Source organism: Hippoglossus hippoglossus, chromosome 4, assembly GCF_009819705.1.
Source record: "Hippoglossus hippoglossus isolate fHipHip1 chromosome 4, fHipHip1.pri, whole genome shotgun sequence".
Lineage (NCBI taxonomy): Eukaryota > Metazoa > Chordata > Actinopteri > Pleuronectiformes > Pleuronectidae > Hippoglossus > Hippoglossus hippoglossus.
The window spans coordinates 11,890,627-11,908,490 of NC_047154.1; the positions used below are offsets into that span (position 1 = coordinate 11,890,627).

Genomic DNA, 17,864 nt, shown 5'->3' on the forward strand with positions numbered 1-17,864 from the left:
GGAGTGAGGGTCAACTGGTGAACCTCACCCTGAACACTGAAACTGTTCTCCTGCATATCATTTTGACTTCCCAAATGGACTTTATAGGCCTTTGATTAAAAGTTAAACTCAACTTCATCCTTTATTTTTAAACATAGAATTAAAAATGTACCTTGACCCAGATGCAATATCTTGCAAAAATACGTCATTGATAAGTTTTGGCAAGTCATCAAGCACAGATCCAGTTACGTAATGCTTAGGAGGCCATGATCTTCAGTGACGCCTCAGGCCTTGATGTTGCACCAATAGCAAATTAAATCTATTTGTTTTGTTGGTTTATTTTGCTACGTTTATATCATGACATGATCGCAATGTTCATTTTAGATTACAGCCTCAAGTTTTTCATGTCAACCTAATAACCCACTAAGCAGGATTTTTATGTTGTGGTGCTAAACAGCTAAACTGGTTGATCTATAGATAAGACTAAAAGACTTGAATGTTGTGTCCTCCTTGACTCCTGTATCATACAAGTGAATGAGCAGGACAGGGACTGAGTGGTCATGTTACTGGTTGTACTGTGATCAGATAAGTAAATAAGCACCCCGATATTATAAATACGTAATTTCCTGCGAATTTTGCTGTCATGTGTTACCTAAGAGAACAAAGTGGAAGGGATGAGGATGGATGAAATGATGCCTCATCTTTTAACTGGCCATAAATTTATTGTTGTAAGTTTATTCTAACTTAATTTCTACAGGAAATAGTTGTTGCAGCATTACAAAAAACATTCACAAAGCCACAGGTTAAGGTTTTCCCAGCCATCTACTTTAATGAAATGTTGACTCAGACTACCTTGTTAAATAGTTGGTTTCTTCACATGAGCAGATACAGTATAATATACATTTAAAGTCAAAACATACAGCAGATCAACACGTGGATGTATTTAAAACCATGTTCTCCTCATAATACAATATTTGAAGAATGTCATCAGCCAGCGGTGCAACAATCAGGAAGCATTTCATTTGACAGTGTGGAACAGTTTGTGTGCCACCTAGAGAGAGAGAGAGAGAGAGAGAGAGAGAGAGAGAGAGAGAGAGAGAGAGAGAGAGAGAGAGAGAGAGAGAGAGAGAGAGAGAGAGAGAGAGGACATAAGGTCATTTATTAATGTAAACATAGAGTGGAAGGTAAGGTAACTTAAAGAGCCTTAAGTGGATTTGAAAAGTCAAGAATTCTGCAGTTTATAAGAATATACTGTCAAACAAAATAGACAATGGAAATAGCTTATAGCTTTAGCTTGTATTGTATTTATTTTTTTGGTCAAATGTGTTACGGACTGCTCCATGTGGCTGAAAGTTCACTTCCTGTATGGTCGGTTGGTGAGCACTAACGTCTCACATGCAAATGTTGAACTAAAATAATATGTGAAAACCAGTTCTTTTTACGATTTCTATGAGGAAATGTATCGTGACATCTGTGAAGTGCAACCTTATCGTTACAAGCTCTGTCAACCTCAAGGGGCAGTGCTGAGAACCTTTAATGTAAGTATAAAGACAAGCTGTGGAAAATCTGTAATGCCCTTGAGTTGAAAAGGAGACTTTACTTGAACCTTACAACAAAGGTTACAAATACCTACTCATGAATATCTTCTGCTTTGTGTTGTATTATAATATCTAACCCTAAATGGTAAATGTGTCGCTTACACAGTGGTCCCGAGCATGCAGGAAGTCAAACAGCTCCTCAGTGCATTCCTCCACCGTTGCAGACCGAGAGCCAACTCTGGTCTCGCACTGCTCCAGACGCTGCTGAGTGTGGACGCAGTGCTCCGTCTCTGCACACTTTTGTCGCAGCGTTTCAAGAGGATCCTGTAACACACAGCATTCGGAAAATATACCATAAAGATCGTCCTTCAATAGGATATGCATATTGAAATTCAAACATCATTTGTAAGACAACGAGTAACAGAGTCAAGGAGCTCCACCTTCCATCTTTGCCCTTCCCATGTAGCACTAAAGTTCCTGAATACAGAAAAAAACCCAAACAGCTCTGAGCAGAAGATTCCACAGCTGTGTCCTGACTTGAGTTCCCTTGAAACAGATGGTTTGGGGAGACGGCCGAATCACACCAAACCAAGCAATAGAACCAAGCAGATTGAGGTCCGATTCAGCCCTCCAGACATTTGTTGGGGACGGGGGTCGCCGATTTGAGGCTGAGCCGAACAGATTATCTGGTCAAATTATCCTGAAGTGTGAGGGTTTGCAGATAATAATCTGGACGTCACTGTCTAGTAAGGGCACTGGGACCCCCTTATACTACAATATAATCTGGCCAAATATTGGTACCAACCAAGATTCAAGATCTAATTTCTCCTCCGATTCTCGGGGGGGTTGAATATGGGTCAAATCGGCCCAAAATTCCTGTAGTGTGAGCCCTTCTTTAGAGTGGGCTAGGAGGGATAGGAGTTAGGGTAAAGTTTACCTGATAAACTGGGAACGTGTACGAAGATTCAGACGATTACTTTCCTTTATCCACAAAGACACAGAAACCTTCTATGCCTTCAAGGTGTCATTGACGTCACTGAGGATTGTGATTACAACTAGATTGCTGAGATATACATTATACCTGCACACTTATACTATTTCTGGCAATACTGCTGTCATTACAACTGTCATCACCGTTCCCTTCATCTCGGGCAGACAATTTCTTTTGTATAAATACTTTAAACACTGACACACCTCATTTCTCATGACTGTCGTAAATATTATTGTTTTGTTTATGTGCTATATTACACGTGACATCTATTGCACTTCTGTCTGTCCTGGGAGAGGGATCCCCCCACGATTTGTGAATATGGGCTGATTGATATCTCAAAATTCTCGTGTTTGCAATCAATCAGTGAAAACGTGTGTGTTGAGTTTCTTCTAATTCGGAGTGATGCAACCACCTAAGTCCTAAGAAAAGGTGCTGGCAGTGGAGAAAGCTACTGGTTCAGTGTTCGTGTGAAGGAGAGTAAACAAGTGTTCCAGTTCAGAGATCCAAACAGCCGCTCGTTCATCTAGAAGATGCCTGTCCTCCACTGGGAATTTGAGGGTCACGTATCGAATTTTGATGAACATACCACCAGGTCCTCTTCATCCTCCTCCTCCTCTTCTTCTTCTTCTTCCTCCTGAAACAGACACACACCCAAACCAACCCAGTTACATCATTGTCTTCTAACAAAAACTAGAAAAACGGCAGCTTCACTTCATCAACAGCTGGTAAACAAACGACACAGATGATAAATGCGCGTCGAAGCTGCACGAATTAGCTTCTACACATTCCTGGACGGCTCCGGTGGCTAAAGCTAACATAAGCTAGCAGTTCGTGTAGCTTAGTTAGCCGTGTTGTGTTAGCTTCTCGGCAGAAACAACCCAAGGTTACTAGCAGAGCAGAGCTGTGTCGAGTCAGTAAAAGCTACTAACATCCTCGGGCTCTCCATTCATGATCATCTTCTCCTCGAAACCCATGGTTCGGCTGTATCTGTCCTGAGATGACCTGCTGTCAGAGCTGAGCTGCTGGAGGACACGACCGGTCAAACGAGCTGCAGCTCAGGAAACACACGGCAGTGCTTCCGTTTGGTGCGCTTTCAAAATAAAACACATCGAGATTACTGTCACGCCCATCGAGTTCATTAAAACGCACGTCACTGTCCAAATATTTATTCAATCTTAAACTAAAACTTCTGAATACAATCAATTAGTAAAAAAAATTATAAAATTATGAATAATTTGAATAGTTGCATGTACATTTACACACCCACCTACTCAGTAGCAGTTTTTCCAAACTTGTCACTTGTTACTATTTTGTCACTTTTTTTAAATTAAAGGGACACTCTACCCCAAAATTAAACTTCACTCATTATCTACTCACCACTTTGGGTGAAGAGTCCACAAAACACATTTGAAGTTTCAGGGGTAACAACAGTGTTGCCCCTCCATCGGCATAGTGGTGAGTAGATAATAGAGTGAATTTTTATTTTTGGGTGAACTATCCCTTTAACGAGCGACAAGTGTATTTTATTTTGATGTAAGAATCGTCTACTTCCCCTCATTAAAAAATTACAAAACCATACACTGCTACCCTGTGTTGAAAGGTAGTATTACAGCATGATTAATAATTTACTGCATTTACTACTACAGCACGTGGCCACCACTGATCTATTTTTGTGTCCTTTTACGTGTGTGTTCCTTTGTGAGGACCATTTTAAGCATAGACCCCACAGAGTGAGGTCATTTTTGGAATGTGAGGACATTTTGACTGGTCTTTACTTTTTCAAAGACTTGGTTTCAGGGTTAGGGTTAGGGTCAGAATTAGGTTTAGGTTAGGGTTAGGGTTAGGCAATTCGTTTGGATGGTTAAAGTTAGGGTAAGGGGTATGTATTATGCCGATGAGTGTCCTCACTAAGATAGAAGTACAAACGTGTGTGAGGCACTTTGCATAAATTTGCAATACGACTGCATCCATTAATGCATTGCAACAGTCTCCTTTGTTACAATGAAGCTAAAACACATACAATAATATTCAAACAGTGGTTTAGTGGATGTCTACTCCTGTGCCAGTTTGCATGAATACAGGCATGAAGAGACATTTCTCTTTTTGTTTGTTGTGCAAGACACAGCCACCTGACATGTGTTCACCCCATTTAACAGCTGTTAATGATCTGAATCGTGAACATTGATTTAAGTCCTATCTCTGCATATCAGTGTCTAATCTCACTGTTGTGTTCTACGAACTTGGAGCGAAAGACAACAAATTCACATTTTAAAAATAGCTTTATTCATAATATTTAGATTAAACAAATACCTACAGTGACATATCAAAAGGCACAGATTGTTCCAAACTGGTCGATTTGGAGAAAACACCAACACGGGTATTTACTGAAAACTCTCTAACTTTGCCCTGCTTCACTCAATTACCACATGATCCTGTTCGAGTGTTGTGCTATGGATTTCAAGAGGATTTCAGCAAAATCTGCACAGTTTCATAGGAGATTTTCACTCTAAAATTGTAAACTTCTTTTGGACGGAAATAAAATCTTTCATTTATTTTTGTTTCATCTTCATTTACTCTGAACCAGTAAGATCTAGACTGATGCTTACACCTCTGCAGAAATCTCACAAGTGTAACCTCACAAGTGTAACCTATATATATATATATATATATATATATATATATATATATATATACATAAATAGGAGACAAAGATTTTGTTTATTGCAGCGACATAGACTATTCCATGTACGCATGTCTTATTAATGCAGGGTCCTTAAAAGGGCCTTGTGATGAAAGGGCACTCATGTTAGATTGAATTAGATGCAATAAACAAAAGTTACGAGCGTTTGCATTTTTTCGTGCATAAATAGGTCAGAGTCCAGTTCACATAATAGATGTGTTGGTAAATATACAACCATAACAAGCTGCAGCCTAACAGGAGAGAGGAGGGAGACATCTGGCAACACATCAACCTAGTGTCTCACGAAAACATTTGACAAGTCTGAGTCGACCTTTTTACAGAATGGATTCCATCTTCTCTGTGATTGGATCCTACGTTGACTGGGATGTGAAAAGTCTGCTGCTCTTCTTGGCAGTTTTCATCATCACCACAGATTATATCAAGAACCGTCGGCCGGCCAGCTTCCCTCCAGGACCCTGGGCACTTCCTGTTGTGGGCAACATGTTCACCGTGGACCACAGCAGGACTCACGAGAGTCTGACAGAGGTGAGTCAACCAATGATAGGACTTGTCCCTCTGGTATCTGTTGTATCAGGTAGCATCAATGCTCAACCTTGTTTCTCAAACCTCCTCACAGTTAGGGAGAAGATATGGGGACGTGTTCAGCCTGAGAATGGGCTCTGTGTGGATGGTGGTGTTGAACAGGTTCGAGGTTCTGAAGGAAGCTCTGGTGACGCAGGGAGACAGCCTGGCAGAGCGTCCTGACCTCCCTCTGCAAGTGGAAATAGTCCACAAACTGGGTGACAGGACATAAAACATCCACACAATTTTAAAAAATGTGAAGATTCATGTTCGTCTCACTATGTTAATCTAATTTTTGTCCTTTTACCTGTGTACATCTTAAAGATTGCTAAAGACCTAATCATATTAGTCTTAGTGTGCTGCATATGCCATTTTAAATGTATTTTCTTAGTGTCACAGAGTGCAAAATGTTTTTATTAATTTTGAAAAGTTAATCTCACTCTTTCCCATCAGGCATAAACTTCAGCAACGGGAACACCTGGAAGCAGCAGAGGCGTTTTGCACTCTCAACCCTCAGAAACTTTGGATTTGCCAAGAAGTCACTTGAGCCTGTCATCCTGGATGAATTTACGTATTGTGCAGAAGAGTTCAATTCCCAAAAAGGTGAGTGGCTGACACATAGAGGTCTGTTTATGACGTACAATAATATATAATGACATAATAATGATGATTTCCTGCTCAATGGTGAAGGTAAACCGTTCAATCCACACCTCACCATCAACAACGCCGTCTCCAACATCATCTGCTCCCTGATCTTTGGTCATCGCTTCGAGTACGGTGACGAGATGTTCCTGAAAATGATGAAGCTGTTACCAAAAGGCCTCAAGATCCAAGGGTCCATCTGGGCACAGGTACCACATTTTACATCTGCTTATCAAAACCTCCATGTCCTCTTTCTGTGCAGTGTATTTTCCAATGTGGAGCAGCTTATCATTCATGCCAGGGAATCTGTTTGGACACTAAATGAATCAAAATATTAGAGATTGTGATGGAAATCTGGAAATACAAGAGGCTGGAAACACCAAAGTTATCTACGTGTATTTTAATAGGGGCTTTCTGCAGAAAGGATCAACACAGAGAGTCACAGGGATCTCAGAGTGAAGATGGAGAACAGTCAAATACAGGGATCTTATATAGGAGAACTAAAGCTGTTGGCCTGAGCCAGTTCAGACTGGTTCTGTAGGCGCAGTTTGGGACAGGAATTAATACACAGGAAACTGATTTGCATACATTTCCATTGGGTTCTTTGGACAGTCAATAAGTAATAGAAAGGTCATATAGGTTCCAGGTCATAAACATTTCAGGTCATGGAATCTTATACAGGTATGCAAAAAGTTACTCTTCAACTATACAATAGGTTTCAACCACACTTAGTTAATTTTTCCAACACAAGATGTTCTTATATGTTCTTGTTCCACTCTGTAGTTTTACAACTCGTTCCCTCTGCTGATGAAACATTTACCGGGGCCACATCAGACAGTCCAGCACATCTGGAGTGAAGTGAAGGACTTCATAAGAGGAGAGGTTGAAGAGCACAAACTGAACTGGGATCCCTCGGACCAGAGAGACTACATAGACTGTTACCTGAATGAGATTCAGATGGTGGGTGACACTAGATACTGAGTTTTATCACATTTATGTGTTTTTAATGATGACCATCTTTTAATATAACATTGAATTGATAAATAATAAAGCAAATTAAGTTTCATTTAATTAAAAAACCATCACTACAAAATGTGCATTACAGATAAACCAGATAGGATGAACGCAAAGTTTTTTTTTTATTTACTAAAAAACTCTGCAACGTCCAGCACACAATAAAAAATCAGAGGATATTAAAAAGTTATATATATAAAGTAATAAAGCAAAATTAAGTTCCATTTTATGAAAAACATTCACTATAAAATGAACATAGACTGTTACCTGAATGAGATTTAGATGGTGAGTGACACTAAATACTAAGTTTTATCACTTATGGTGAGTTGCTCTCAACATTGCATTGCATTTTTGCTTATATGTGAAAGACAGGATTCAGCCAATTTAGAAAAAAGCAAAGCCTTTTAAACATGTTCAAGGTTTCAACAGCTGTTCAGTACAGATTAATACACATTTAACCCTCCATAAAAGTTCAATCCAAAGTCGCCATCATGAAAGATTCAGAAATTCTGCAATAGCACTAATTTGTAGTTGAAATGAATTATACATTGCAACATGTTTCAGCTCATGTGTTTGTATTCTCAGAACAAGGGGCAGGTTGAGAGTAGTTTTGAGGAGGAAACCCTGGTTATGAGCCTCCTTGATCTGTTTGTGGCTGGTTCAGAGACCACATCCAGCACCCTGCGCTGGGCCGTCCTCCACATGGCAAATAACCCTGAAATCCAAGGTAAGAGCCCCGACTAAGCTCAATGACACTTTTTGGCTCATCGGTCACTTGTGAAGCACTTTGAGCTGCAGGAAACTGAACGAAGGGTGCTGTACAAATAAAGTTAGACTGATTGAGTGCTATTACCATAACACTGTGTGTCCTCCTACTGCTGGTTCAAAAACCTGTTTCCTTCCTGTTGCACAGAGAAAGTCCAGGCTGAAATAGACCGAGTGATTGGACAGTCCAGACGGCCGTGCATGGAGGACCGTGCAGACCTGCCCTACACTGACGCCGTCATCCACGAGGTGCAGAGGATGGGCAACATTATTCCTCTCAGCCTCCCTCACTTCACCAACAAAGACCTCCACCTGGGGAAGTACACCGTCCCAAAGGTAGTTTCCCAAACGAGTGCATGAAAAGAAAAGAGGTGCCTTTATGTCACATTTCATGTTGCTTTTTTTTTAACTCTCACCAGGGCATCACAGTAATTACCAATTTGACCTCGGTGATGTTCGACGAGAATGAGTGGGAGACGCCCTTCACCTTTAACCCAGGTCACTTTCTGACTGAGGAGGGGACGTTTGTGAAGAAACCTTCTTTCATCCCTTTCTCTGCAGGTGAGGAGCAACACTGGCTTTATTGTTTACATGGTTAGTTAGGGACCTGGAGCCTGTCGCTACCGGGACCTTTGAGAATACAGACAGGGCAAAGGTCAAAGATCAACACCAGATCATTCCTGTGAGATGTGTCGCTGATCACTTCACTGCCATCCAAGAAAATTTGTATTCATTTTGCAGTGACGCTAATCTGTTTCCCTCATAAAGTACTTTTATGGTACATCAGGAGAAGCTGAAAAGATCATGAGTGGGAATTGTTGATCGTTATTTTTGCACCAGCAGAGCAATGGAGTTGTTTGACTAATGGTGACCCCCTGACCTTTCCTTTAGCCCTAAATTTGTGCTAACAATACACAGACATTTTCCAGCTTCATTCAGTGTGTGTTCCTGTCTCAGGTAAACGGATATGTCCCGGGGAGACCCTGGCCAAGATGGAGCTTTTCCTCTTCTTCACCTCCTTCATGCAGCGCTTCACCTTCTCCATGCCTGCTGGGGTGAAGCCGGTGATGAAGCAGAGTTTTAGCATTGTCCTGGCACCACATCCATATGAAATCTGCGCAACACCCTGCTAATTTACTTTTTAAAAAATGACTACAAGAGGCAATATGCTTCTTTGCGTCTTGTCACTTGTTGCCTGAGTCCACTGGATTTTCTCACTTGTTGTAGATGACTTATTTTGAGTCTTCTCACTCATATTAACAGCTGTACAATTCATTTTGGTTGAAATTATTAAATCATATACTGCCATCCTGTGTTGAAATACAGCACTACAAGAGTAGGAAGTGTTTATTACATTTCCTCCTACAGGATATGGACAAAATTATTGACATAACTTGTCTAGTTTTGTTTTATTTTGTCAATCAGCTGTGGCCGAGGCAGAGCAGATCATCCACATGTTCGAGTGTCCTTGTGCAAATGTGTGTGTGTGTGTGTGTGGGTGTGTGTGTGTGTGTGTGTGTGTGTGTGTGTGGGTGTGTGTGTGTGCATTTATACCAGTCTGCTTAGATACAGGTAGATTGTAAACCGAATTCCATCCATGACATAAAACTTTATTGTCAAGTCAAGGGCTTGTGCTTTAATTTCACCTAAAAGGTATAGCCACCTCATTACAAGGTTAAGTAACAACACATACACTGTGCAATTAGCATATATTTATTTTATATCTTGTGACATAAATACCTCTTGTTGATATGAAATTGATTTAAATAAATTATCAGAAAGCACAAATGTTGAGTTTGTTGTTGACATGATTTCCCAGTCAGACAAGAGTAATGGGACAAGCCTATTTCATGGTTTAAGGTGTGATCATAACTTTCATGTTACTGTACTATGCTGTGTGCAAACTGCAACTGGCCACCTTTGCAAGCAACTCAACATAAGTGATAAAACTCAGTATCTAGAGTTCCTACCTGAGTTAACCCCATTTAACACCTGCAAGTCACCTGAATCTCCAACCTTGAGTCAAGCCTTCTCTCTGCATATCAGTTCTTATAATAATAATAATAATAATAATAATAATAATAATAATAATAATAATAATAATAATAATAACTTGAATTTATATAGCACCTTTCTAGAGACCCAAGGACACTTTATATGTGTCAGTAGGGACAAAAGAAAATAGAAAAGAAAGTAAATTCACACAAAACTCGTCACTTGTGGCTGTAGTAGAGGGGAATTCCAGAGTCAAGTGCAACGCCCGTCCCAGAGGACCAGGGGCTGTTATTGCAGCATATTAGGGAGACGCTGTTTTGGAAGAGGACATTAAGAAATCACACACAGGTGTTGGTTTGATCCTCTGGGAAAGTATCTCCTTCGTCCTGCTTGACACTCCTCGGGGGTCTAGCTCCTCTAACATCAGTCGCACGTCCTCTTTTTTCACACGCAGACCGTGCTCTCTACATCCACCGGTTCCCATGAAGCTGCCCAGAGTGCAGCAGTTCCTTTGTAATAAATTCGACCAACACCGCTAATTGTGATTCGTCTTTGCGACGTGTGAGTCCCTTTGCGCGAAGTACTCTCCTCAGATGCCTACTGCATATGGAGCTTTTCCTCTTCTTCACCTTCTCCATGCCAGCTGGGGTGAAATCTGAGATGGAGTATTGTTTTGGCCTCACTCTGGCACCACATCCATATGAATTATGTGTATCACCACGTTAATACTCCAACTAAAATACCACAAAAGTCAATATTCTTTAATATACTAAAACATATCAAACTGAATGGCTTCTGTAACATAACATGGGGGCTCCTGCTGATATCTCTTTAGGCTGCAAAACTGTGATATAGTTGGTTTCTTTGTATCTGTTTTGTTTGATTGCCCCGACTTCCCAAAACGGGCTATGAGATTTCTTCTTATAGACTAGCTTAGCCTTACACTCTAGTTTTCTATATACTTTTTAACAGTTACTGTGGAATTTAATAGATACCTACACGATTTTTGTTGCTTTCTCTCTTGAAAATAAAGTGCATAATTTTATAAAATTATGTATAGTATTATATGTTGCACCTGTGTAGCCCTCAAAGCATTTTCTTTCAGTTTCACATTCTTTCTTTATTTGGTGTCAATCATTTGTAGTTGAAAATGAGAAGTGATAATTTAAGTTAATGTTTAATATCTAATGTGCAAAATTTATATTAGTTTTTCCTTTTTTGTAACAGTGATGGCGTCGCAACCTGTTAGGTCACTTCCTGGTAGGTCACTTCCTGTTGTTACCTGCTGCTGCAAAGAGACAAAAAGAGCAAACCATTTCCATACACTTTGAAACATTATGGAAGCAATGCCATAATTTCATGTATTTGATTGTAGACAATCCTCCCTCTGCCCCAGTATCAGTCTTACTTGCCACTTACCCAGCACACACAGAATCATATGAGAGTTTCATAACATGGTGTCCAACTGCGAAAGATATTCCACAATTACAACCTGTTAACGAAAAGCTAAAGTCTTACCTGCAGTAACTGCAGTTTTCGTGATACACGCGAGACGAGATCATTGACAACTTGTGGAGAAACGTTGTGTAAATGACTCCGTTTCGAATTGAATTTAAATATCAGGACTTGATGACAACACATGATTAGGAGGCATTTTATGTTTTTTTCTGTTGTTCTTTTACATTTGAAGAAGTAATTTGAACTATCCCTTTAAACTGACTTGCACTTTTTAACAATGAATGTGGACAAAGTATGGCTAAGGATGAGGTCGTTGCCTTGTTAAAACCTTATCTGGGTAAATATACTGTAAATGATTATAGAACTCTTACATAACACAACTACCTCAACAGCCACCTATTGATGGTCATCTGGACGTGCAAACAAATAAAAACTTTGATGACCTCACGCACTGTTGATATTATAGCTCTACTTAGAGAGAAAAACGTTTTGCTTCTTGTTTGAACTTCCAGAACACATGTAGACGATCCTGCTCTATATCACAGAAGTTAGAGAAGATATCGATTTTATTACCTCTGGGAATTTGCCCTGAGGTAAATATAAAACCAGAGCACCATCGGAAACACTGAAGATTTCCCCTGTGGATCCAGAGGCAGCAAGTTGTGAGGATGGACGGGGTCTTTGGATTGTCCGTTTTCTCTGTGTGGCAGTGGCAGGACGTTCGCAGTTTGCTCATCTTCACTCTGGTCTTCTTGGTGATAGCAGAGTGTCTGAGGACCCGTCGTCCCAGCGGCTTTCCTCCAGGACCCCGGGTGCTTCCTCTTGTGGGGACCATGTTATCCCTTGACTTTAACAATCTCCACGGACAAATGACCAAGGTAGGATTCAAATCATATACATTACCATCACCCAAAAGGTGGGACTCTCTTTCAGACTAAAAACATAAATGAGTCGACACTTGTTTCTGTAACAAGCCTAGGTTGGGACAGTGACTTGTATGTTAAATTAATTTAGAAAAATTGCAACATTTGCCTCTGAAATGTGGTTGATTAAAAGCATAAATTGATAATATTGAAATTTGTTCTTGGGCGTGTGTTGATCCCTCATGTATCACCCTCTGTACGGGTGAATGTGACAGCTACATGTAAACTTTGCCCAATACAACCAGTGACTCTATGCTGGAATGATTTAATATTTAGTATGAAAAAATAAATAAATAAATAAATAATATATATATATATTGTGTAAAATTATTAACAATAACTCAACCTTGACCAAATCACGGTAAAGAGTCCATTACCACTCACAAGTAACCTAATCATTTTTATCTTAACACTCATAGGGTAGCATCCACTTGATATATGATAATACTTTACAATGTGTACAAAGGAAAACAACATATGTGCGGATCAAAAGGAAGTTGTGCAATGATAGATTTTTCAAATGAATTTGCTCAAATAGAGCTTCATCCCCATTTAACATTTAAATAATGAGTTATATTGTGAAAGAGAAAATAATTAACATTTGATCCGTATTATTTTATGTAAATCCTCTGTGTGGATTGTCACATTGCCAAATTGTAAATCTTACAGCAACTTTCATCTGCTTTTTTGAAAGGAGACTATTTACTCACGAGACCAAGGTTGCATTTATGCCGTTTAAATCTCACTTATGTTGTTCTTGTGGCAGTTAGCAGAGACGTATGGGAATGTGTACAGCCTTAAGATGGGCTCCTCCTGGATAGTGGTGTTGAATGGCCTTGACGCCCTGCAAGAAGGTCTACTCACCAACGGAGACATCCTGGCGGACCGACCCTTAATTCCTCTCCATACTGACGTGCTTCCTGATCTGGGTAAAGACTTATTGCAAAACTTTGGCCTAAAGATAGTTTCTACTCACTATGGAAGAGGAATAGTAATGTATGACATTTTGTACGTGACTGCAGATATCTCCACTTCTACCTATAACCTTTTTTGAACTCTGTCAACTCATTTATGTCACAAGCTGAGTCTCAATTCCAATTTTCTCATCAGGTATTATCTTTACCAATGGATACTTGTGGAAACAGCAAAGACGATTTGCCCTCTTCACTCTCAAGTACTTTGGAGTTGGCAAGAAATCCCTGGAATCTACCATACAGGATGAATTTAATCACATATCTAGAGAGATTGCTGGTCATGAAGGTAAAGAATCTAATGTAAAAAAAAAAAAAGACAAGAATATAGTAAACTAACGTCAGATGTGTAAAGTCTGATATGTGATCACCTTCACAGGCAAACCCTTCAATCCTCACTTGGTTATAAACAATGCCGTGTCCAACATCATCTGCTCCCTGGTGTTTGGTCATCGCTTTGAGTACAGCGATGAGAAGTTTCTCACTTTGATGAAGTTGATTGACACGGCAACTCAAATCGAGGGCTCCATTTGGGCTCAGGTACTGCATTTGAAAGCAGCAGCATTAATGAAAGCTTTTTGATTTCTACTCTGTTTTGATTCCTTGCTATTTTGATGTACTAATATCAAGTAGTGCTTCTAGAAACACATGTGCTCTTGCTAGTCGTCTTACTTTGAGTCTTCTGGATCATATCGACAGCTGTACAATGGGTTTCCAACGCTGATGAGACGTCTGCCGGGCCCTCACCACACTCTTCAGAAAATCTATGGTGAAATGGTAAAGTTTATGAAAATAGAAATCAATCAGCACAAGAAAGACTGGGACCCCGCAGAGCCCAGAGACTTCATCGACTGTTACCTGACTGAGATTCAGAAGGTGCGTGGACAAACGAATATTTTCATAATCCTTTCATTGTTTTAACTTTAATTTTGTGCAATATCTTAAACCCACAATCCATCGCCGATTGTTGTGTTGCTTTTCTTTGTCAGATCTGATAGTAAATAATATCTTTTGTCTTTTCGTCTGTTAGTTGGACAATACATTTACATTTTTAGACTTGAAAAAGTAATTTACTTTACTATTTTCGAACATTTTCTAAAAGCTTTTGAATAATGGCGTAAATTCCCAAAAGATTAGTTGGCAATGAAACTAATAATAATAAATATAATAATAATGATAATAATAATAATTGTAAGGTTTTACTTATGTTCCTTAAGGAGGATTAAAAGTGTAAAACTACATTTAGTTTAATATCTTTAATATTATGAATTCATTGTTGGTTTCCAATGGGCTCTCTCTGACTAATCATTGGAGTATAAAAACTTTAAACTTCCTGAAGAGGTCTATATGTATCTGGAAGAAGAGTTGAATCAGTCATTAAAAGTATATTATATTTACTTTATACAGTTTAGTAATATAGTTTTATAGTTGATTATTTGAAATGTTGATTGTAACATAGCCATTCTTAAAACAGTTGAGCATAATAGTCAAAGGAGATTTACGTATTTAAAACATTCTCATTTAAAAAAGCTCATTTAATGATATTCCTGCAGTCAACATGATTAACATCAAATGTTGTAGCAACAATTTCCCACCCTGCCTAAACTTGAATCAATATCCTCACTAATTTAGTGTGCTATTGTTGTAATTAATCTAAATTTTAAATATCAATATGATGATGTGTATTTTTTGAACGTTCAGCATCAGAGCAAGAAGGATGATAAAGAGGATGCTGGTTTTCACGAGAATAATTTGGTGATGTGTTCGTTTGATCTGTTCGGAGCCGGCACCGAGACCACATCCACCACCCTGCGCTGGGCTCTGCTCTACATGACAAAGCACCCTGAGATTCAGGGTAGGAGCTCACAGAAGGCAGTTTGTTGGAATAAGTGCAAACTTAAATACTTGTTGCTGTGAGATATCTTTTTCGTTTTGTTCCCTTCTCTGTCATGTTGCACAGAGAAAGTCCAGGCTGAAATAGACCAAGTGATTGGACAGTCCAGGCAGCCGTGCATGGAGGACCGTGCAGACCTTCCCTACACTGACGCCGTCATCCACGAGGTGCAGAGGATGGGCAACATCGTTCCTCTGGGGCTGCCTCACTTCGCCAACAGGGACGTCAAGCTGGGAGGCTACTCACTCCCAAAGGTCATTTCTTGCGATGTGTTTTGTCTTTTTCCCTCACATCCACACTCGCTCTTCAACCCACTCACCCTGATGCATTTCTCAGGGCGTTACAGTGATTCCTAATCTGACCTCGGTGCTGTTCGAGAAGAGCAAGTGGGAGACGCCCTTCACCTTCAACCCAGGACACTTTCTGAATGAGGAGGGAAGGTTTGTGAAGAATGCTGCTTTCGTCCCTTTCTCTGCTGGCAAGTACCATCTCACAACATTTTAATGGACAAGATTCTTTTTTTTTTTACAAATCTATTAATTCATTCTGGATTTTTACCTTAAGTTTGTCTAATCAGCTGGTTGACTTAACACCAGAATCATCCATAGAAATGTATTATTTAAAAAAAAAAGGTATTCAGGAGCATAATGTCGCTGTTACAAATGTGACCGGTTAGGTAATAAGTGGAAATGTTCCATAAACTTAAGCATATTGTGCTAATTCCCAACACCTACAGTACTGCCTCCTCTTGAATTTGTATCACTGAGAGACCAGATCAAAGTACATCCTGCATTTAAAGCAAAATATGGCCCAACATTTGACTGCATTGATTTAGTGCAACTTGAACGCAATCATGCTCGCAGTCATGACACCTTCTTTCCATCACCACACCCCAAAATTCCTTTCATTTTCAAACTTCAATTCTTCTGTATCAACTTAAATTGACTTGTGACATCGCCAGAGGCCATTTGTCACATGTGCAGCTCTGTGCAGTAACTATCACTACCCAAGACCTGTGAAAGGTCAAATAAATGGTGTTTGCTTCAAGTATGCAAGAGCAAAATGGTAGCATAAGGCACAGCAAGGTAACATAATATATTATAAAAGAAATAGATTGTGGTCGAGACATGTCACAGAGGCACAATAATGTAAAACACAGCTGCAAAAGCCACAACACATTAATGCACTTGTGTGAGACGTCTCAGCCACCATATGAATGTCTTTATAAAACTCAAAATCATTTTATTTATCTTTGACATTCCTCTGTTAAAACGTGGTGCATTTTTCCTGCAGGTAAGCGGGTGTGTCTCGGGGAGAACCTGGCCAGGATGGAGCTCTTCGTGCTCTTCACCTCCTTCATGCAGCACTTCACCTTCTCCATGCCTCCTGGGGTGGAGCCTGTCTTAAAGCCCCGTGTTAGCATCATTCTTTCACCCCAACACTTTGAAATCTGTGCCACGCTGCGTTAAGTGTGACACTCACACATCATGAAGTTCTTCATGCATTAACAGGAGTCACAATGTCAGTTTTACTGGTGACCTTTGGTGTCTTTAAGCTGCAATAATGAATATTTTGGCCACTTGGATGCAGAAGAAGTTTACAACAAGCTTGACACATTATTGACTTTTGTTGTATTTGCTTTGGCCCAGTGTTCTGGATAACCTTTGCCTCTTGACAGTTCACTTCTGCGAATCAATATTAGCTATGTTTCCGGCAGAATTCAATATCCAATATCCAATATATATAGTATCCAATATTGTGTCTCCACCATCCCCTGAAGAATCATATATGTTCCACCTTGCTTTCCTACTGCTGCAGCTGCCATCTGATGCAAGGCAGGTAAAACAATGAGCTAAAGACAGACAGATGCAGAGTTAGGTGACAGTAACCTGTTGTTGGTTTGTCTCTGTGTGAAGCTTTTCAATTCCAATTTTACAATTTTATTGTGAAAATCAAAAATTTCCTGGAGGTCTGTGTGTAGATACGTTCATTTTTATGACCTCAGCCAAGGAGTTTATTTTTTCAGGTTATGTTTTTGTTAGCTGGAGGGCTAGTGGGATTATGGATTAAGAACTATTAAACCAATTTGCATCTGCACGGATGGTCCTTGGGAAGAACCTATCTTCAACACATGTAAATTAAGGGTAAGATCCATTTTTTACTTTCTTACAATATATTTTATGACAAATAAATCATTGAGGTTATCAGAACACTGCATTTTTTTCTTTACTTCATTCCTACTTTAAGAACTGGACAGTTATGTTCATCATGGATGTTTAGCCTTAGTAGAGGTGTGTACAGTGGTTTGAGACATCTCTCACCAGTGCATTCATGGGAAACACAAATGCAAAAGACACACAATGGAAACACAGCCACAGTGGAAGTGTGTGACAACAGATGCTGAGAGTGAAACAGGCAGTCATTTACTGTGG

General features: G+C 39.7%; 2 protein-coding genes across 3 annotated transcripts; one reads left to right on the plus strand and one right to left on the minus strand.

Moving 5' to 3' along the window:
* Positions 1-782: 782 nt before the first annotated feature.
* LOC117760015 (cytochrome b-c1 complex subunit 6, mitochondrial) lies at positions 783-3,594 on the minus strand. 2 transcript variants are annotated; one of them, XM_034582678.1, is made up of 4 exons: positions 3,438-3,594; positions 3,095-3,142; positions 1,680-1,841; positions 783-1,030 (listed from the first exon to the last, which is right to left on the minus strand). In XM_034582678.1, exons 1-4 carry the CDS (start codon positions 3,480-3,482, stop codon positions 998-1,000), a joined length of 288 nt encoding a protein of 95 aa, XP_034438569.1. In that variant the 5' UTR covers positions 3,483-3,594; the 3' UTR covers positions 783-997. The 2 variants fall into 2 exon arrangements, with proteins under 2 accessions (XP_034438569.1, XP_034438570.1); XM_034582679.1 differs by having other exon boundaries at positions 3,095-3,139; positions 3,438-3,589.
* Positions 3,387-17,186, plus strand: LOC117760560. The gene is made up of 21 exons (XM_034583683.1): positions 3,387-3,391; positions 5,515-5,734; positions 5,826-5,988; positions 6,224-6,373; positions 6,461-6,621; positions 7,196-7,372; positions 8,012-8,153; positions 8,340-8,527; positions 8,611-8,752; positions 9,149-9,319; positions 9,617-9,647; positions 12,276-12,522; positions 13,334-13,496; positions 13,678-13,827; positions 13,918-14,078; positions 14,238-14,414; positions 15,246-15,393; positions 15,499-15,686; positions 15,769-15,910; positions 16,726-16,943; positions 16,988-17,186. The coding sequence occupies exons 2-20, from the start codon at positions 5,531-5,533 to the stop codon at positions 16,899-16,901; spliced, it is 3,081 nt and encodes a 1,026-aa protein (XP_034439574.1). The 5' UTR covers positions 3,387-3,391; positions 5,515-5,530; the 3' UTR covers positions 16,902-16,943; positions 16,988-17,186.
* The last annotated feature ends 678 nt before the right edge of the window (positions 17,187-17,864 follow it).